This window comes from Macaca nemestrina, chromosome 3, assembly GCF_043159975.1.
Source record: "Macaca nemestrina isolate mMacNem1 chromosome 3, mMacNem.hap1, whole genome shotgun sequence".
NCBI classification, from domain to species: domain Eukaryota; kingdom Metazoa; phylum Chordata; class Mammalia; order Primates; family Cercopithecidae; genus Macaca; species Macaca nemestrina.
Window position 1 is genome coordinate 148973835 of NC_092127.1, and position 21870 is coordinate 148995704.

The 21870-nt window shown below is 40.0% G+C and overlaps 1 protein-coding gene across 4 annotated transcripts in view; it reads left to right on the top strand.

The window, feature by feature from the left end:
• Positions 1-21870, top strand: part of LOC105487666 (tec protein tyrosine kinase) — a 138562-nt gene that overhangs the window by 91956 nt on the left and 24736 nt on the right. For 3 of the 4 annotated variants that reach the window (XR_011621305.1, XM_011751177.3, XM_011751175.3), the window contains exons 3-8: positions 4200-4304; positions 9093-9174; positions 10310-10438; positions 12088-12128; positions 12762-12934; positions 17764-17829. Coding sequence is in view for 3 of the 4 variants with exons in the window: in XM_011751177.3 (XP_011749479.1) it covers positions 4200-4304; positions 9093-9174; positions 10310-10438; positions 12088-12128; positions 12762-12934; positions 17764-17829 (596 nt within the window). In the remaining variant the exon portion in view is untranslated. The remainder of the gene's footprint in view (positions 1-4199; positions 4305-9092; positions 9175-10309; positions 10439-12087; positions 12129-12761; positions 12935-17763; positions 17830-21870) is intronic. The other variant, XM_011751176.3, reaches the window with a different exon arrangement.

Genomic DNA, 21870 nt, shown 5'->3' on the forward strand with positions numbered 1-21870 from the left:
TTTTTTGTATCTTTAGTAGAGATGGGGTTTTCCCATGTTAGGCAGGCTGGTCTCGAACTTCTGACCTTGAGTCTGCCTGCCTTGGCCTCCTAAAGTGCTGGGATTACAGGCATGAGCCACTGCACCCAGATGGGCCACAATATTGACAATAGCATATAGCATACACCAGGAATCATGAAGTATTTTCTTACTGAAGAAATTCTAAAGAATAGTCTAAATGGAGGAAAAACTGTGTGTTCCTTCTACAGTAACTGCTCAGAAGTCATTTCCTAAAGCTCTTATTCCTAAAGGGCCCCTCTGTGGAAAAGCTTTAGAAAGCTGGCATGTCAGGAGTAAAAGTGGGCTCGGGGAGAAAGTGCATGGGACAGCACGCCTCACTCAGTAACTCTCTCTTCCCTATGGTGAATTCTTTATCCCTTCCAATCCTTTTTTCTTTTTCTTTCTTTTTCTTTTTCCTTTTTCTTTCTTTCTTTTCTTTTCTTTTCTTTTCTTTTCTTTTCTTTCTTTCTTTCTTTTTTTTTTTTTTGAGACAGAGTCTCACTCTGTTGCCCAGGTTGGAATGCAGAGGTGCTATCTCGGCTCACTACAACCTCCGCCTCCCATGTTCAAGCTATTCTCCTGCCTCAGCCTCCCAGGTAACTGGGACTACAGGTGCGTACCACCACGTCTGGCTAATTTTTGTATTTTTAGTAAAGATGGGGTTTCACCATGTTGGCCAGATCATGACCTCATGATCCACCCTCCTCGGCCTCCCAAAGTGCTGGGATTACAGGAGTGAACCACGGCGTCCAGCCCCTTCCAATCCTTTTTTTCCTCAGCCCTGCCTAACCTCCCAAGGTTACCTTCAGATGTGGCTAGAATAAGCTACCGCTGTGTATGTGTTGTGAAAAGCAGAATTGTCTTTATCTATAAAGATGGCGCTAAGCATTTCTGCAGCACAATTGTCTTTATCTATAAAGACGGTGCTAAGCATTTCTGAGTTCTAGACCCATATTTTAACTTCCACCTGGTTGTTCAATTGTCACTCGAACATTTCTCAGCCCTGCCTCCTCGTACCTGATCTGTTCTTATGTGTTCCTTCTCATAATCTACGGTGTCCATGTTTCCTGGTCACTCAAACTCAAAATCCCTTAGCCCCCCTCAGTCCTTCTCTACTCTTAATCCCCATTTCTAAATGGTCACAAAGTTTTGTGACTAAATTCTAAATTCTCTGGTGTCTTTGCTCTTCTTACTTTACTGCCACTGACTTGGTTCAGAACTTCATCTCTCACCTGAACTATTACAGCAGTCACCAAGCTAGCCTCCCTGTCAACACTTATTCTTCACCTGCTGGTAATCATTATCTTCTTAAAAACAGACCCCAGTACTGCACTCCTGATTCTCCATTGAAAACTGCTCAGGATAAATCCAAGCTTGTAAGGCTGGTGCAGAAGCATCTTCCTAATGTGGCCTCAGACAGCCTCTTTGGTGTCATTTCCCACATGCCCCCTGAACCACCCTGAGCTTCAACCCCAGTGAATTTCTTTCTGTTCCCTAAATATTCAGCACTTTGTTGTTTTGAAGCCTGAAACTCTCTCCATTGTCTCTGTAGGAAAACTCATACTTATCCTTTAAAAATAAAATCAAAATATCACTTCCTTCCTGAAACTTCCCCATCTTCTCATGGCCCCATCACTGCCCCACTCTGTAGGATGCCACAAGAGAGCATTGCTTGATCATTACTAGACTGTGAATCATCCCTCTTCCCCTTCCACCCATCATATGGTGAAATCCTCTTGAAGAGACCCTCAGCCCTCCTTTCATAACTTTGAAACCCCAGCACTCAGCACGGTACTTGTTGCCCTGTTCAGTTGGTGTCCCATAGTGTTTGCTGGCAGAATAAATAAAAGAATCAACTTATGTGTACCTCACAGGGATACTGTGAGCACAGAATGAAATAACATGTGTTCAGTGCTAACGATAGTGCCTCAACCATTGTGTCTTTTTAACTTTTCTCTTTGAGACAGGATAAAAGAAAAGAAAAAAGGGTAAAATCTTAGCATGTTCTTGAACTGCAGAAGGAAGAATTTGGGGATGTACCCCTGGATAACTGCTGTCTCCTCTGTAAAGCAGAGAGGGAGGGAGTCCACTGAGGCAAAGGGAATGTGAAGTTTGTAGTTTTGAGGGCACTGGTAGTGACCCTGGAGGCCGCCGAGTTCTCTTCACTAGTGATATACATGATGGCTGATGAGCAGCAGTGAAGGCCTGACTGGGCATAGAGATGGCAGTTAGGATTGTGTGTGTGACCTTCCATAGCCAGGTGTGAAGGGAATGGGGAAAGGTGTGGATGGAACTGGGGACTGACAAAACTGTTGTATTAGTCCATTCTCACACTGCTATAAAGTCATACTCAAGACTGGCGAATTTATAAAGAAAAGAGGTTTAATTGACTCAGTTATGCATGACTGGGGAGGCCTCAGGAAACTTACAATCATGGCAAAAGGGGAAGAGGCACATCTTACACGGCGGCAGGCGAGAGAGAGAGAGCAGAAACGCGTAAAAGGGAAAGATCCCCTTATAAAACCATCAGATCTCCTGAAAACTCAGTGACTGTCACGAGAACAGGATGGGGGAAACTGCCACCATGATCCAATCACCTCCCACTAGGTCCTGCCCTCAACACATGGGGATTGTAGGGATTACAATTCTGAGATGAGATTTGGGTGGGGACACAGAGCCAGACCATATCAAGTGTCAAGGGGGTGTGGGGTTCTAGTGTGTGCGTATGTTGGGGGATATAAATATGCACTGGGGAGATGACAGCCAAAGTCCTCTAGTCGGATGGGAACTGCTGATGGCCCAGGTGAATGGGGCAGGTGTGGAAGTCCTGTGGTGACAATGAGGATGCAGAGCAGGTTCCTGGGAGTGGGGTGGGGACCCCAAAGCTTGTGGCCAGTGCTGGGGTTTCAGAACATTAGATAAAATAATTTTCAATGACTAACACCAGGGGATGGCTGGCATCTCAAATACAACATTCTTCATTTCTCTTTTTCTTCTATTCTTTGTCATATGAATACCTACCAATGAAGAAAAAGTAACCTTAGTCTTTATGTAACTTTTGTGTGGAATTCATCTGTTAATATTATTCAGCAAATGCATTTTTATTTCTACATTGTGTTTGTAATAATTTTTAGTGGCTGTATTATATTATCTTTGCACTTACTGCTTTGTCTTCTTTTGGATTTTTCCCTAGAATAAATTTACAAGTGTGGGATAACTATGCTTAAAGGTGTGGATGATTTTGGAGCAGGGAGTCTTGATGGGCTGTTGGTTAATTGCTACAGGCAGATCTACAGCAGGCAGGGAGGGCAGGCAATGGGGAAGAAAATTAGAATATTTAATAATAGACTCTGAATGGAAGCTTTCTGTGAATATTTTAAGTCCACCTCACATAACTCTCAGTTCTGTTTGCCGCCTCTACTGGAGGCATCTACCCCAGTGAAGGGGAAAACAGAGCTGGCTAGAAGTTGCATCTGTAATTGAGTAAATGGAATTTTGCTTGACTTGGTCTTTGATGCTTTATTTTGGGGGACTATCATCAAGAACGTGAAGAAGTTGAACAACTTGTGTATCTGGCAGGGGCAGGTAGCTATGAAAGGGAGTTTTTTTGTTCTGGAGTTATTTATTTTTTTGAAACAGAGTCTTACTCTGTTGCCCAGGCCTGAGGTACAGTGGCCCAATCTTGGCTCACTGCAACCTCCGCCTCCTGGGTTCAAGTGATTCTCGTGCCTCAGCCTCCTGAGTAGCTGGGATTATAGGTGCCCACCACCACACCTGGCTAATTTTTGTATTTTTAGTAGAGATGGGGGTTTTGCCATGTTGGCCAGGTCTCGAACTGCTGGCCTCAAGTAATCCCACCTTGGCCTCTCAAAGAGCTGGGATTACAGGTATGAGGCACCGCACCCAGCCCATTCTGGAGTTTTTTTGGGGGCAGGACAGAACAGTTTCATCTTGATAAATTAAAGGATTTAATAATTTTGATTACAATAATCACAGTGTTAGTATTTTGAATAATTTTAGCAGTTAGTGGGAAACATGATTTAGATAATTTTAAAGAAATTGCAATATTTTGAATCAGAGCAAAATTTCATTAATAATAATACTGTTAATTTTTTTTATGTCTTATGGTTGTAATACTTCTCTTTTTTATCTTTTAACAGAAGAAATACAGAAAGGGGTTTATTGATGTTTCAAAAATCAAGTGTGTGGAAATAGTGAAGAATGATGATGGTGTCATTCCCTGTCAAAATAAGTATCCATTTCAGGTGAGCTGGTGTATTTTTGTGGCAGTGCAGTGCTGGGCTTAGTCATGTTTGCTCTTTGACATTACAGTTTTCTGTCTTTGCTTTGGTGGCTGATTGGCTGATTTCTAGGTTCATTTGCCACTTTAATAGTTATGACTTTTCTTCATGAACTGCTTAAGTCTTTGTGGAAACATTATCTGATTCTTAAGGACTCGGGGCTTAAGAATCCTTAAGGGTTGAAGTTTTCCCTATGAATCTGAGAAACTGAGAAGTGAAAGGCGTGAGTTATCCTCAAAAGGAAATGAGATTAAAAAGCTGCTTGTGCTAAAAAAAAAATATTAGCCTTATATATTGATTAAACTATATTTCTTTGGGGTAATCATGTTATTTTTTTCCCCTCACAATGATTCTGTTGCATAAGGGAGGTAAATGTCTCATTATTCTCATTTATGTCTGAGGAAATCAGTGCTCACCTGTTAAATAGCTTCTCCAAGGTCACCTTGTAAATGAAAAGCCTGCCAAGCACACATGCGCGCATCTCCTCTCCTGAAGAGGAGGGTACCACGTCCTGAGCTACTCCGCATTCATGCCGGTGTCTTGTTTCCCACGTGCCTTGAGAACTCAGGAGTGTGGAGTTGGATCCTGATAATCTGGAGCTCTAGCCCCTCCCCAGCACCTCACCACTTCCTTCCCTGCTCAAGGATGTTTTTATGCTCTCCTTGAACAGTGAATGTCCCTAGTGAAAGTCACCTTTTACCCATGGCTGTGTTCTCACCGTGTCCTGAAAGGAAAGTTACAAAAGTCTTTTTCAATGTGGTGGAGTTTTTGCTTGTTTTTAATTGCTCATATGAAGTTATCAATTACATTGGAATTATACATTTACCAGTTTTGGGGGATGAAGATGTTTGGGAAGCTAACGAAGCTAATGAAGATGTTTGTGAGCTAAAATATCCAAGCTTCTGGCTTATTCTGCACTAGGGTGGCAACATCACAAATGGAGGAAGGGCTACATTTAATTTTCCTTTCCCCTGTTCCTTATTTTATTGCTACTGTTTCTCTAAGTGAAGGACAGGGACAGTAAGTGCTTAGAGAGGTGACTCTGAGGTCGAACTGCCTGATTTGCTTACTGGCCATGTGAGCTTGTCTAAGTCACTTAACCTCTCTGTGCCTGTTTCCTCTCTTGAAAAATGGGAATAATAACAATAATAGTATAATTTCATAGGGTTGTTGTGAGGATTAACTGACGTGATGTATAAATAGCTTTGACACTTAATAAGAGCAAGGTAAGTGATAGTTGCTATTATTATTATTACTATTCTCTTACTACTGCTGCTGCTATTAATATTACACCTAATATTACACCTGCCACCTGGATCTAGAAGTAAGATAAATTTAAACCTTCTTAAGTACGTTTAATGCATATATAATGGGGGTGTGTGTGTGTCTAGGTGTGTGTGTATGTGCCTCTGTAATTTCATTTGAAATCTGTAATTTCATTTAAAACCATTCCTACGACACTTCTTTATTTCTTTTTCCCCCTTTGAGATGGAGTCTTGCTCTGTCACCCAGGCTGGAGTGCAATGGTTCGATCTTAGCTCGCTGCAACCTCTACTTCCCAGGTTCAAGCGATTCTTATGCCTCAGCCACCCAAGTAGCTGGGATTACAGGCATGTACCACCACTCCCAGCTAATTTTTGTATTTTTAGTAGAGACAGGGTTTTACCATGTTGGCCAGGCTGGTCTCAAATCCTGGCCTCAAGTGATCTGCCTGCCTCAGCCTCCCGAAGTGCTGGGATGACAGTCATGAACCACTGCACCTGGCCTCCTACCACAGTTTTGATGGCTGTTAAACATATTAGGGATTGGCAGCATGAGGGAGCTGTGGCTCTCATGATTCTGGACCCAGAATTAGGACTTTTGCTGTCCAAGAAAAAGATATTCACTCTGCAGGTTTTGAGTTGCTTTTAAGAATGATAATACAAGTAGAACAGAAAGCATTCCATCCTTGAACTATTAAAATTGTTGAGATGAATAAATATGAGAAAAGTTCAAAAACAATCTGAAAAATTAATCAAGAAGGGATAAGCTTGAGCTTTATACAGTTTAAAGCAGCATGATTTGAAAGGTGAAAGATACCCTCTCTTATTATAACTTAAGTATAACTAAGAAAGTATAGATCCTAGTTTCACGTTTTCATAGTGAAATTTTACATTAGGTACAGATGCAAAGTGAAAAAAATGAAAGTAGAAGTAGATGTTTTCAAAAGACACTGGAAAAAGAAAGTGGGGCAGATGGAGAAAATGCTGGGGAATCCGCACCAGCTGCCTAGATGGGATGGTTCCTCCTCCATGCTTTTCTAGATGAGTCATTCTCATGGCAGCTGGGAGATCCTCAGGAGCTGGCATGTCTTCCCTGGGCTTCAAACCCAGATCTGTCTACCTTTTGTCTGTGCTGTTTCTCCTACACCACACTATTATTATAAGTCTATGGAATAAATGAATGAGTGGATGGAAGATAGAAATAGGAGGGTGGGTAACTACGAGTGGGTAGTGTTACTGAGGGAGAGTATTCCCTCCTTGTTTAAATGGTTTCTGCACTTGAAGTTTGCAAAGCTCTTCCCTCCCCAACAGCCTCTGCTGTGGTAGGATGACTCAGCACAAGACTTAAGGCGGCGAGAAACGCAGCTCCCTGGATCCTCCTCCTCAGAAGGAGGCCAACATGGTGTGGTCTGAAGTTTGCTGGGGGAGATACTGGCCCACAGATATCTCTTCAGCCTACCAAACAACCTGAGATGCCAAAAGTAGGAGCTTGTTAGTTGAGCTCAGGGCACTCTTCCTAGAAACTTCTCACAGAAATACAAATATCCCAAGTTAGCTAGGTAACATATCAAGATAGTTTTAGTTATCAAAACTCTGAATTTGGATTAGGTTTTTTTTGGTGGGGTAGGCGGTTAGCTAGTCTAACAAACTTTAAGGAAGTTTTAAAGGCTCATGGTACTGACATGAGATGAGTTTTGTGGGGAAGTCAGACTGCTTGGAGTCTGGAAAGGCAGATTCCAGGAGGGGAACAGTCAAGCGATATTTGGGGGTTAAATATCCTACTCATATGACTTACCCTCAGCCACTTTGGTTTTGTCATTTCAAAAATGAGGATTCTAACACTAAGAAAGAACTGGATTGCTGTATGGATGATATGAGGCAATGCATGTAAAGTGCTTAGCCTAATTGTAGGGACTCGGTAAGTTATTATAATAAATTAAATTGTTATTACAATACAGTACAGGTTTCTGGAAGGTTCAAGGCCCTAGCAGTCTTTTCCAGACATCTCAATGTCCATTCAGAATGAGTAGCTCATGGTGCATGGTTCCTTCTGAACAGAGTTGGTTGTGTGGGCAAGCCCACATAGATGTGAAAATCATGGAGCAAATGAGGAAACATGTCTCTTCACATCTCCTTTAGCACTTTATTGCTCTGATATCATGGCTCATTTCTGTCTTGTAATAAGGTATTTCTGTATTTGTCTTGGAAATAGGCTTCATGTCTGATTTATTTTTGTGTCTTATGGGAATGGTATATAGCATCATTTGTTCTATGGTGTTCACATTACTATTACAGCGCATTTCTGGCTGGTTGCCATGGCTCTCACACCTGTAATCCTAGCACTTTGGGAGGCTCAGGCGGGAAGATCACTTGAGCCTAGGGGTTCCAGCTTGTAGTGAGCTGTAACTGCACCACTGCCTTCCAGCATGGGCGACAGAGCAAGACCCCGTCTCTTAAAAAAAAAAAAAAAAAAAGAAAGAAAGTACATTCCTTTGATTTAAATGAACAAGAAGGAATTATCTATTGAATATGGTCGGTGATAGCCATTTATCAATGAAAGAGCTATTTGGTTTTGGTTTTCAATGCAGTGGGTGTGGACATGACAAAGGGAGGTTTCTAGCCTTGTATTACGTTTTAGCCAGTCTAGACTGTTTTTTTGCCTTGTGACTGACCATGAAGAATAAAATGACAAAATTTCTGGCTTAGTTTCCCTGGGTTATCTTATTATTAATATTAGAAATGTTAAAAATAACACTATTTAATTGCCCACCAAAGACTGCCTCTAAGTGAGGCACTGTGGTTAAGAGGCTGGGTTCTGAAGTCTGAGTTCTGGCTTTCTGGATTACCAGCCAAATGGCGATGGGTGGGTGAGGCAGTACAACATCAGGGGACAGCATCTACAGTGCGTGGTGCATGAGTGGTACCTGCTGAAGTTACACAGGAGTGGGGGACTGGGTAGGCCTTTATTTTCTCATTTATAAAATAGAAAAACTCGTACCTTGATGGCAGGATTGAGTTAAGGTCTGTAAAGCACACAGCACAGTGCTGGGGTAGTTGGTGCTTAATCCATTTAGCTACTGCAGTTATTGATAGTGGCAAAAGGAAGCTGTAAGAGTGATGCTGAAGGAGTAGTCCATTCATCTAAAATATTATTTAGAGAAATACTGAATCTCTGTTACACCAAATTTATCTAAGGAACTTCAGTTAATTAGATTGAAAGAAATACTGAGATTAATGAAGTATCCTGGCCTTTATATTTTTTCTTCTATAAAGCATGGTCCTTTGCAAAATGTTTATTCTACTTAATGTAGAAATGAAGAAGTCCATATGCTTTTGTAAGAAAATAATCTGGGTTTTCTTGATGTGAAGTTATTGACTTTCAGTTATTTGAGAATCATTTATTGGTGCCTGTAGTACCAAGGGTTCTGTGCTAGTCAGAAGTGCTGTGTCTAAGTCCTCCCGACCAATTCCATCTTTTGTTTTATTTTAGGTTGTTCATGATGCTAACACACTTTACATTTTTGCACCTAGTCCACAAAGCAGGGACCTGTGGGTGAAGAAGTTAAAAGAAGGTAAAACTCACAATGAAATATTACTCTGTATATAATTTTAGGAGATGTAATACTGTTATCACTCAGACAGAAATACAGTTAATACATCTATTGCATTTGTAATCTCTTTTTTTAATTATTTATTTATTTATTTTTTATTATTATTATACTTTAAGTTCTAGGGTACATGTGCATAACGTGCAGGTTTGTTACATATGTATACTTGTGCCATGTTGCTGTGCTGCACCACAAGAGCATTTGTAATCTCTTAATCTACAGTAAGTGTTTCTCCAAGGATATGCTGTTGTTGTGATACCAGCATATTGAAGATAACTTCCCTTTTTAAAATCTGATTTTTTTCTAGTAGCGTATCGTTTCTAAGAAAAGCACACTCTCATTTAATGTGTAATATATCTGAAGGTGATAAAGTACAAGCTTTTATGATAACAGAATTTGGTGTTTTCTTTTTTTGTTTTTATTTTGAGATGGAGTTTCGCTCTGTCACCCAGACTGGAGTGCAGTGGTGCAATCTCAGCTCACTGCAACCTCCGCCTCCTGGGTTCAAGCGATTCTCCTGCCTCAGCCTCCTGAGTAGCTGGGATTACACGCACCCATCACCATGCCCGGCTAATTTTTGTATTTTTAGTAGGGACAGGCTTTCACCATGTTGGCCAGGCTGGCCTTGAACTCCTGACCTCAGGTGATCTGCCCTCCTTGGCCTCCCAAAGTGCTGGGATTACAGACATGAGCCATTGCGCCTGGCCCAGAATTTGGTATTTTCTAAGAAAGTGCCCATGTAGTCAACATTTGGTGTGGATGGAATGACATATTCATGAAGGGTTTAAATGGATAATTTGTCCTGCATAGTCCCCATTGCTTCTCCTGCAGAACAAAATGGTGGCAGGTTGACTTTTGCCATTATCCATCATTGGTGTAGCAGCAGTCATTTCTGCTAACAAGGGTGCTTCACACACAAATAAAGAGGAGGTCAAAGAGAACTATAGAGCTTTTCTGAATGCTGAGTCGTATGATCTAAGGGAGTTCTTATAGTAAACATAGTATCCAAGGAATAAGAAATGATTGATACTGTTACTTATGAAACATTCTGTAGTCACTTTTGTATTTCACTAATCATTACTATATCTGTGAATTACAGAAATAAAGAACAACAATAATATTATGATTAAATATCACCCTAAATTCTGGACAGATGGAAGTTATCAGTGTTGTAGACAAACTGAAAAATTAGCACCTGGATGTGAAAAATACAATCTTTTTGAGAGCAGTAAGTATTCATTTTATTCCATAATTATATTGTGCTTAGAATGAACATATTATTGGTATGGTAAGAAAGTGACATGGTTTTGATTAAGTACAGCACACTTTCTAGTACAGTGTAAATGTAGGGTAGGTGTGTTTTTTAAGAAAAATTATATTTAGTTACAGTGGGAACTTCTCATGGAATCAAAAGGTCTATTTTAGGAAGCTTTTATCACAATACTGAATCTTGTTCAAAATGAATCCATTGAAAGTGTGAGCCTAATGTGGCACTGTCAGCAGCTTTGAAAAGCATTAATGTTCTTCAACAAATGAATTAAGATGTGGAGCTAGAAACCTCATGTAGCAGTGCATCCACAGTCTGATTAGGGCTGTTCTCATTTTGATGGGGTGTAGCAGTATGGATTTCAGTAGTGGCTTCAGTCTGTTAGAACAGTAAGATGTCATAATGATACTCATATGTAAATGTTGAGATGAACAACAATGTCTAAGGTTAATTTTGACACCAAAGACCCTTATAAATCCTGGGAATGAGAGACCCTTAGTCATAAGCTAAAAATACATGGAGATTGTTAAGTTACGAGTGCTGTAATAGGACACCCATAGTAATGATTGGATATACTGTTTCCTGCTGGTGCCATGCAGAATGCCCACTGGGTCCCTCAGAACTGACAGAGCTTCTGGATATGAGCAGAACTACTACTTGGCAGGGATGCTGTATTATGAATGAGACCAGAGCAGATGACCTTCTCAGTCCATCCAGCCCTCAGTTCTATGAGTTCTGGCACCCTGATTCTCTTGGGATATCTTGACATTAACTTAGCACATTAAAGAGGAAGCCCAAGTTTCTAAGGCTGTTATTGTTCCCTATATATTTTTTAATGTCTTAAGGTTTGGTACTAGTGAATGCACCGTCTGACCTGCTGCAAAAAGTTACAGTGACTTAAACTAGAGTAGACTAGTTTAAGTCATGTAATAGTTTAAATAGACTTAAACTATTTCAGTCTCATGTAATAGGTGGGTGATAGGTGGGTGATCTGGGGCTGGGGGTATTCCTGCAGTGGTTCCTGAGGATGCTGCAGCTCTAGCAGTCTCTCTCTTCCTGGAAGCAGAAAGAAGGGGGTCAAGGATGCCCATGGGAAATCCTTTTAGGGATGAGATCTAAAAATGCACACCCCATTTGTACACAGAGTCCTTTGATTAGAATTTGGTTCCATTGCCACACCTAGCTGGGAAACAGTCTTTATCTTGGGTAGCCATGTGTCAGCCAAAACTCTAGGACTGTGGACTGTAGAGGAAGGGACAGTCAAAGCTGATTAATTTCTCAGTGTTGTCATGATTTCAATGTACCGTTTGATTCCATGAGCATTGTTGAGTCCCCAGTTTATGCAGTGGTGGGAATACAAAGAACTGACCTGGCCTCAATCCCTGTGGCATTTATAGTCTGTTCAGAAAGTCAGTAATACAAACCAGCTATAATAGCAGTTTTTAATTCTGTTCTAGAATAGAGATACAAGCAGCATATACCAGAGTTGGTTAGAGTGTGCTGCTTGTCTATGTGTTAATTCCCACTTTTCCTTAAAACTACCAATATCTTATTTTTATCAATTATTGGTAGATAGCATTTTAATCTGTTTTTGTTGTTGGCATTTTCAGGTATAAGAAAAGCACTACCTCCAGCACCAGAAACAAAGAAGGTAGGTGGTCTTTAGCTTTTGAGAGTTAATCTTTACATTTTAATTCTTTAAGTCTTAAGTTTTGATAGTGTTTGTGGCTTATTGAGTATGGGGTTTATTCATTGATGTGACACAGGTTTCCTCTAGGACCATCTCAGAAACAGATGTGCTATAGCTTATTTCAATTTTTTGTAGTGTCAGATAATACCAATTTAATTGTATGAGATTTTACCATTGGAGATCCTGTTATCATCTGGCATTTTACCTCTATTTTCACTTAAAGAGTTATATTAAGAGGAGTGGGACTTTAGAGAAATATTTCAGTCTTAAGACCATAGTGTGACAAAGAAGTGACTTCACTGATACTATGATATGCCTTTCAGGAGTGGGGTATAGTGGAGAAAACATGCACTTTGGACCCAGTCAAGACCTGATCTGATATGAGTGACTTTGAGTGGGTTACTTAAATCATTGTTACCTTAGTTATGAAACAGGAATTACAATACTCTTCTCCATGAGAGTTTGTTGGATTATAGTAAGTAGACTTGAGGTTTCTACTTTATTCTGTGGTGAAGTATGACTCATTTAGCATTTTGATTCATGATCAATTTCATATAGAAGACTAAACTTTCAAATGTTATCTTCCTTGTTTAGCGAAGGCCTCCCCCACCAATTCCACTGGAAGAAGATAATAGTGAAGAAATCGTTGTAGCCATGTATGATTTCCAAGCAACAGAAGGACATGATCTCAGATTAGAGAGAGGCCAAGAATATCTCATTTTAGAAAAGAATGATGTTCATTGGTGGAGAGCAAGAGATAAATATGGGTAAGTATTCCCTCTCTGTGTGTGACATGCAGTGGGTGGGTGGGAGTCAAGTGTTGAGGGAGAAGAAGATGAGTCGTAACTATCGTGTAATGAGACTAATTCCACCAGCCATAAATGGAAGCACACCTTATTACTTTGTAGTAACACAGTCTTTTCTTCGTGGTCACTCAATAAATGCAAATTGAGCAATCACTTCTTTTCAAAGGTTAGAATACATTGGTCTCTTTCTCATCTGATACATGTTTAATTTGATTATTTTGACCTTGAAGGAAATTAAATTTTATATTTTGTCCCCACCTGCCATAAGTAAGTAACCTTAGATCTTTCTAAGAAATAGTTTATTGTAATTTTTTTCTTAGACTTTTTCTCTCTATATATGTACACATGTGTATGTGTGTGTGTGTGTATGCATACACATACACAGTGTAATGAAGCCTCTTTTCACTTTTTTCTCTCTCTCTGTCTCCATGAATATATGGAGGAGTAAAAGAATATATATATATATGTATGTGTGTGTCTATGTGTGTGTGCATGTGTTTGTGTGTGTGTATATATATAATATATATATGTACATGCAGGAAATTAAACAGCAACCTTTTTTTTTGTACAAGATAATTTAGGATTTAAAGAAAACAGTCCTTTCAACCCTATCATTGATAAATGTATGGGCAGATAGAGGTAACTATAGGGTATGAGTATCTTGCAGGCTTCATAAGCAAACTCTGTATCCTGTGTTTACCTCTGCAGTACAATCCCACTTATACTCTGAGTTCCAGTGGATGAGAAGAGGAGAACTTTTTGTCTTGCCAGAGCACACTCTTCTTCCACCTGCCTTCTCACGTCCCAGCCCCATTCCCAATTTCAAGTCGCTGTTCCTCATTTCACTTCTGGAGAAGCAGTGGAAACTTCTGGTTTAGGCAGGATCCTTCTCTTCTGCTTGATTCCTAGGCATGGTGCATATCTGAGTGCTGTTTTGCTGTGCATTATTAACTTATTTGCAACTCTTAACCTTTTATTCCATGTTTACAAGAAGGTTGTCACTGCTTCTCTTTATCAGATGCTGTGTAAGATTGATTTCTATTTTTAATTTTTTTTGTTGTAGAAATTTTCAGACGTCCAAAAAGTATGTAATAGTATAATGGAATCTCTTGTTGCTTGACTTCAAAAATTACCAACATTTTGCCAGTCTAAATCCTTCCTTTTTTTCTAGAATATTTAAAAGTAAATTCAAGTCATCATGTTATTTCACTCCTAAATCTAAATTCTAAAGACTTAAAAAAAAAAAACAACAAAAAACCACCATGTCATTATTTTTTTCCTCGTAAATGTTATTTATTTATTTTTGAGTTATCTTATTTATTTTTATTAATCTTTCTTATACATATGTATAGCTCACATTTGTTTCCATGTTTAATATTAGAAGTGTTTTGGTCTTTTTTTTAAATTATACTTTATGTTCTAGGGTACATGTGCACAACGTGCAGTTTTGTTACCTATGTATACATGTGCCATGTTGGTGTGCTGCACCCATTGAACTCGTCATTTACATTAGGTATATCTCCTAATGCTATCCATCCCCCTTCCCCCCTCCCCACGACAGGCCCCAGTGTGTGATGTTCCCCTTCCTGTGTCCAAGTGTTCAATTCCCACCTATGAGTGAAAACATGTGGTGTTTGGTTTTCTGTTCTTGCGATAGTTTGCTGGGAATGATGGTTTCCAGCTTCACCCATGTCCCTACAAAGGACATGAACTCATCCTTTTTTATGGCTGCATAGTATTCCGTGGTGTATATGTGCCACATTTTCTTAATCCATTCTGTCACTGATGGACATTTGGGTTGGTTCCAAGTCTTTGCTCTTGTGAATAGTTTCGTCATTATCATTCTTAATCATAGTATTTTAAATAAGATCATCTGTTGACGTTCCCTTAATATTTTTGGACCTGGAGGAAGAGTACAAATGAAAATCCACATAACATATATGTAAGTATTTAGAAATTATAAATCAAGCTAACAAACTTTATCCTCCAACTTGACAAATACCCTTTCCTAGTGACAAGAAAATCATGGTTTGGATTTAGAACTCTGTGCCAGAATGTTGCAGTGCATGGAAAGCTGGCTCTGGGGGCTACCTCTTTTCTTTCTTCCCTCCTGCCCTGGCTCTATCTCTTGTGTACCATATGGATCTTCCAACCTGTAAACCCACACTCTTACCACGTGGCCTGCAAAAGCTATCCCCCATCATGGCCACACCTTCAGCCCCAGTGAAAGGGAATGCACATGGCCAGCCAGCACAATTTGTTTTTTGGAAGATGGACCCAGTAGAAGGCCCATGTAGGCCTTGGAAATGAGCAGGGAATTCTGGGGTCCTAGTTACCCAGAAAGGAGCATGGGAACGTAGGTCAGAGGGAATATGCACTTTCACAGAGCTCTCAAAAGTGTGGGGTCGGAACAAGAGCTTCTCTGGCCCACGTGTAAGGATGGAACCAATGATGTAACTCCAGTTTCCCCTGATTAGTGCTAATACTTATTTTTACGGTTGATTTGTTCAAATCAGGACCCACACACTGCATTTTGGTTAATATATCTCTTATGTTTCTCTTATTCTACATTTTTGATTTATTGATGAAAGGAGGTCATTTAACACTAAAATGAGCCATAATCTAGATTAAATGTATTGTTTTCTTGTGCTGTCACTTAATATGCCTGTGTTTCTTGTATTTCTTATGAACTGGCAAGTAGAGCTAGAGGCTTGATCACATTAGAAGGTGATATCTGGCTGTCCTACTTTTAATAATGCTAAGATTGCTTAGTGATTCAGGTGTCAGCCTTGTTCCTCTGTCATAAAGTTCTTCATCGGTGTTTACCCTGATGATTTGGGAGTTCATTAATGATTCTTTCTTAGAGTCATTATTTCATTAGGGATTACAAAATGGTGATTTCCTAATTTTGTCATTCCATCTGCATTTACTAGTTCTCTAAAGAAGAACTGCCTCATCTACCAATTCATGTAGTTCATGAAGGAAAGGAAAGATGAAATTTGGATTCTTAAACTTTTACTGATTTTCCGAATAATGAGTTGATGACTGAGCTTTCTCTTGTAATAACAATGCTAACCAACAGTTTATTTTTAGTGTTATTATGGATACTTATATATTTGGTTCCAATCCATTGCCACCATTATTCTTTTTGCTTGAATTGGCCAATTTTAGGTCGATGGTAGCTGTTTTTGGTAGAGGACCCTGTTAGTTTTTCTTTCCTACTTTCTGGCTCAATGAAATGACTCAAGTTATCTTGTATTTTTTTGGGGGGCCAAACTTACAATTTTACATTTTTATTTTCTTTTTTTTTCTTTTCTTTTCTTGTCTTTTTTTTTTTTTTTTTTTTTTGAGACGGAGTCTTGCTCTGTCCCCCAGGCTGGAGTGCAGTGGCGCGATCTCAGCTCACTGCAAACTCTGCCTCCTGGGTTTACGCCATTCTCCTGCCTCAGCCTCCTGAGTAGCTTGGACTACAGGCGCCCGCCACCTCGCCCGGCTATTTTTTTGTGTTTTTAGTAGAGACAGGGTTTCACCGTGTTAGCCAGGATGGTCTCGATGATGGAGTCTCGTTCTGTCTCCCAGGCTGGAGTGCAGTGGCGCGATCTCGGCTCACTTCAACCTCCGCCTCCCAGGTTCAAGTGATTCTTGTGCCTTGGCCTCTGAAGTAGCTGGGATTATAGGCATGTTCCACCATGCCCGGCTAATTTTTGTATTTTTTAGTAGAGACAGGGTTTCGCCATGTTGGCCAGGCTGGTCTCGAATTCCTGGCCTCAAGTGATCTGCCTGCCTTGGCCTCCCAAAGTGCTAGGATTACAGGCGTGAGCCACCGCACCTGGACACAATTTGACATTTTTCTAAGGAGGACTGGCTCCTTTTAGTCACAAATGATATATAGGGACAGTGGTGATGCTAAGATTCTAATTGCTGCTGGATTGCCATTCCTCCTAGGCCTTTCTCAGTGCAACGGAGCTACCTATATGTACACGTGTGTGTGTGTGTGTGTGTGTATTATGAGTTCTTACTAATACTTTAAATTCAAATTTAAGATTATAAGGTTTCTACTCAATTTTTAAATTTTATATGTGTATCTCTTTTCTTATGCTGAAAACCTGAGCTCCTACTGACCTGAGAGTGCATCTTCAATTGTGATGTGTGTAAAAGTCATTTGGGGTAAAATTGGACCTTTTTTGACCTGACATAGGTCTTCTCAATTCACGTTGGTTGGGTTATGACCCAAGAATTTGCTGTTTTAACAAGTGGCCCAAGTGATAATGACCGAAAGGCCAGGAGTTATCCTTTGTGAAACTATTCTATAAGAACTATTGAAGTATTAGAGTGGTGGGTGTTTTTAATCCAACACTTTGACTTTTCTGAATTAGTGGTTTCTTTAACACATATCACCAAAACTGTGAATTCTGGAGAAGTATTGTGGAATGTTGGAGGAGCACAGGACCTAGTCACAAGTCCAGAGTTCGAGTTCTGGCCCTGTTGCTGGCTAATTTTAGGACCTTGGGGAAAAAAATCCCATAATCTTTCTAAGCTTTAGTTTCCCCACCGGAAAATGTGTACGATAATGTTTGCCTAACCCAGAATTTTTGTGGGCACCAAAAGTGAAAGTACTTTGTAAAATGTCAGATGAATTACAGATACTGAATTTTGAGGGGTCAGCTAGTCTTTCTTATAAGCTTTAAGCAATATTATGCTTTATTTCAAAAGGCAATAATTGTTCTTTCTTTTAATAACCTCCCAGTAAAGTAATCTTAGTTTATCTAAAGTACTTTTCTTATTTCTAGGAATGAAGGATATATCCCAAGTAATTATGTAACGGGAAAGAAATCAAACAACTTAGATCAATATGAGTAAGTAAATGTTTATTTTGTGAATGGAAAATCAGAAAGTTTTCATTTTCCTAATTATGTAAGGCATTTTGAAGATTAATGGATATCTTTCATGATTCTTTGAAGGGAGTGGGTGCTAAAATAGCCTTAATTCAGTTGTCTGATGTGGTAAAAGACTGAGAATTAATCTCTATAATATATTTTTCCTGAAGGTACTGTGTGAATGGAGTTACATAAGCTTATGTACATAAATTACATAAGTATAACTGAATTGATTCGAAATAAATCACAGATTAGCTGACTTTGAAATACAGATCATGTCCATTCATTCGGGATATAAGAACAGTTTCCAGAGTGGAAATGTTAATAAGAAAAAATTACTCAAATCAATTAGAGTTGACCTTTGTCAACATTAGTATATTTCCTTTCAATCTTTTTACGATTTTTCAAGATAGAATCATACTTATTTCCTCATACACTTTAATATTCTTTGAAAACATTTTCCTAGCTACATTTTATTTCATTTGATCATAAATTTATTAAATATTTCCTGAGATCTTAGCATGTATCAAGCATTATGTGTGGCCTTAGGGACATAACCAGGCAGATGGCACGTGGATGTCCAATAATTTATGTAATCATTTCCTTATTTGTATGGTTTAGGTTGTCTTAGGCACCTTTTCTATATTAAAAAAAAATGGGGTAACTTCTTGTTTCTTATCTTAAACTGGATCTCTAAAATCTATGTGCTGGGCTAAAGGCTATACATGAACATTGTGAAGGCTCCTGACTCATGCTATCAATTTGCTTTCCAGATAAATTGTATTATTTATATACCCACTAGCAGTGTATGGCTAAGTTGTAATGTGAGGCTTATATACATCGAATGCTCTTTTATTGTCATTCTGAGGTGGTGTATTGATGCTTCATTCACCTCCTTAGAAACAACAGCAACAACAAGCTGTTTCCTTTCTTCATGTCCCTTGCTATACTATAAGTATACCTTAACATCTAAGAAAGGGTTAACAAATTCAAAAAGCCACAGCGCTCAGTGGGGTGTGATCCTCAAAGTAATTTTAGAAGTAGGAGAGAGTATAAACAACATATAAATAAAGTAGCATTTCTGCTCTTAAGTCAAATAGATTTTTGGAAAACTTATAAAATCGTTAGAATTAGGGAAGGTGCTAAAAGGTGAAAACTTGGGCCTGGTTTTAAAGTGATAGCATGGAGAACTGATTGAAATTGGGGAAAGAAGATGCTTAGAAGCCAGATAATCCTTATCTAAATATGAGAACTCCTTTTATGAGTCATGTGATTTCAAATGAGGCTTTTCAATACGGAAGTTTATGATTTATGGCCACGAGTGTTTCAAATGTACCTTAATTTGGAAATTTTCTCTCTTCCGAGGGGTTTTCTTCCTCTGCATAACTCTGGACTTCAGTGTCCAGCATGGGAGTGCCACTGCATTCTGTTCAGAGGCCAGGGAGTCCACATGGCCTTTGTACCGTGCCTGGTAGACGACCAAGGGGAAACCTGTTCCCATGAGGGCAGGCAGAGACCCTATTCTGTCTTCCTACTCCATGTTCTGTTTTGCTTTGTTTTGTTTTGGCCACAGCCCATCCTGTAACACAATTGTATTAGTCAGGGTTCTCTAGAGGGACAGAACCAATAGGATAGATGTATATGTAAAAGGGAGTTTATTAAGGAGTACTGACTCACAGTCACAAGGTGAGATCCCACAATAGGCCGTCTGCAAGCGGAGGAGCAAGGAAGGCAGTCTGAGTCCTAAAGCTGAAGAACTTGGAGTCCAATGTTCGAGGGCAGGAAGCATCCAGCACGGGGGAAGGATGGAGGCCAGAAGACTAAACCAGGCTAGTCTTTCCACGTTTTTCGGCCTGCTTTTATTCTGGCCGTGCTGGCAGCTGATTAGATTGTGCCCACCCAGATTGAGGGTGGGTTTGCCTTTCCCAGTCCACTGACCCAAATGTTAATCTCCTTTGGCAGCACCCTTACAGACACACCCAGGGGCAATACTTTGCATCCTTCAGTCCAATCAAGTTGACACTCAATATTAACCATCACAACAACTTAAATGTTCTCAGGAATTTACAAAAAAAGAAAGCCTCTGACACCTGTGGAGTGAATAGTTCTTCTGCTGTTTGCTTGGGCCCAGGAGGAATCCCAGGCCACAGACTGTCACTGGGCTGAACTCAGGATTCCCAGGCCAGCAACTCCCAGTGTTATCAGTAACCTAGTTCTAACTTCCATAGCCAGTCAACAGTATAGGGAGGAGAAGATCACAGAGATCAGTGCTGGAAAAGAAAGCGGATTCATTGTGATGGTTAATAAGAAGATGTTCTTGGTGGGAAGACGGTAAAGGGAGAAGGTAACAGAAGTGAGAGGGCCCTTAGGACTGGAAAAAGCTTAGGATAAAGGCTTTCAGTGGGTGGCATAGTTAGAAGGGGCAAAATTAGAGAACAAGCTAAGGTGTATAACTGGTTGGTTTTATGTTTTTCCTTTGTTTCTACCTCTTGTCTTCTTTTCATGATTTATTCTCACCCATTCTCAAAGCTTGGCAAGGGTCTGGTTAAAAGATTCTCAAAGCTTGGCAAGGGTCTGGTTAAAAGATGAAATGCCCTCAAACTTCTTCTTTCCTTATTGACATTGCTATTTTGGGGTAACTAGCTAATCTGAAAAACTAATTCACGTTAGGGTTTTAATATCTAAGAACAATCGACAAATGACCTACAAATTCAGGGCCTAATTTCTAGATGTATAGTTCAATCATCAGAAAGTATTAGCCTCTAATAAAGCTTTTCTGTGGCATGCTTTTTTTTTTTAAATCCCTACTCTTCAACCCACTGCTTTCGAATTCATTCCTTCCTTCTTTCCTTCCTCCCTCCCTCCCTGCTTTCCTCCCTCCCTTCCTTCCTCCATCTCTTTCTCTCTCTCTTTCTCTTTCTTTCCTTTCTTTCTTTCTTCTTTTCTTTTCTTCTTCTTTTTTTTTTTTTTTTTGTAGACAGAGTCTTACTCTGTCACCCAGGCTGGAGTCTAGTGGTTCAATCTCAGCTCACGGCAATCTCCGCCTCCCAGGTTCAAGTGATTCTCCTGCCTCAACCTCCTGAGTAGCTGGGATTACAGGTGCCCACTACCACACCTGGCTCATTTTCATATTTTTAGTAGAGACAGGGTTTCAATATGTTGGCCAGGCTGGTCTCAAACTCCTGACCTGAAGTGATCCACCTGCCTTGGCCTCCCAAAGTGCTGGGATTACAGGAGTGAGCCACCTCCCCCGGCCAAAGGTTTTTCTTTCAACCGTTGTATCAGGGGAACCTGCCCCAAATAATTCATGTAGGTTCTTTTCTATTTCCCTAAGTGTTGGCCGGTCTGAGAAATAAAGGGAAAGAGTACAAAAGAGAGAAATTTTAAAGCTGGGTGTCCAGGGAAGACATCACATGTTGGTAGGTTCCATGATGCCCCCTAAGCCATAAAACCAGCAAGTTTTTATTAGCAATTTTCAAAAGGAAGGGAGTGTACGAATAGGGTGTGGGTCACAGAGATCACATGCTTCAAGGGCAACAAAAGATCACAAGGCAGAAGGTCAGGACGAGATCACAAAGTCAGGGCAAAACTAAAATCACTAATGAACTTCCACGTCCCACTGTGTACGCATTGTCATTGATAAACATTTTAAGCATTGTCATTGATTAACATTTACTAGCAAGCCTAGTAGTGCTGAAGGAGACTAGGGCATGTTTCATCTCTATCTACATCTGCATAAGGCAGACACTCCTGGGTGGCCATTTCAGAGGCCTCCTCTGGGAATGCATTCTTTTCCCAGGGCTGTTAATTAATATTCCTCACTGGGGAAAGAATTCAGCTGTTTTCGGTAATAAGAGAAATATGGCTCTGTCCTGCCCGGCCCACAGGCAGCCAGACTTTAAGGTTATGTCCCTTGTTCCCTGAAAATCGCTGTTATCCTGTTCTTAAGGTGCCCAGATTTAATATTGTTCAAACACACATGCTCTACAAACAATTTGTGCAGTTAACGCAATCATCATA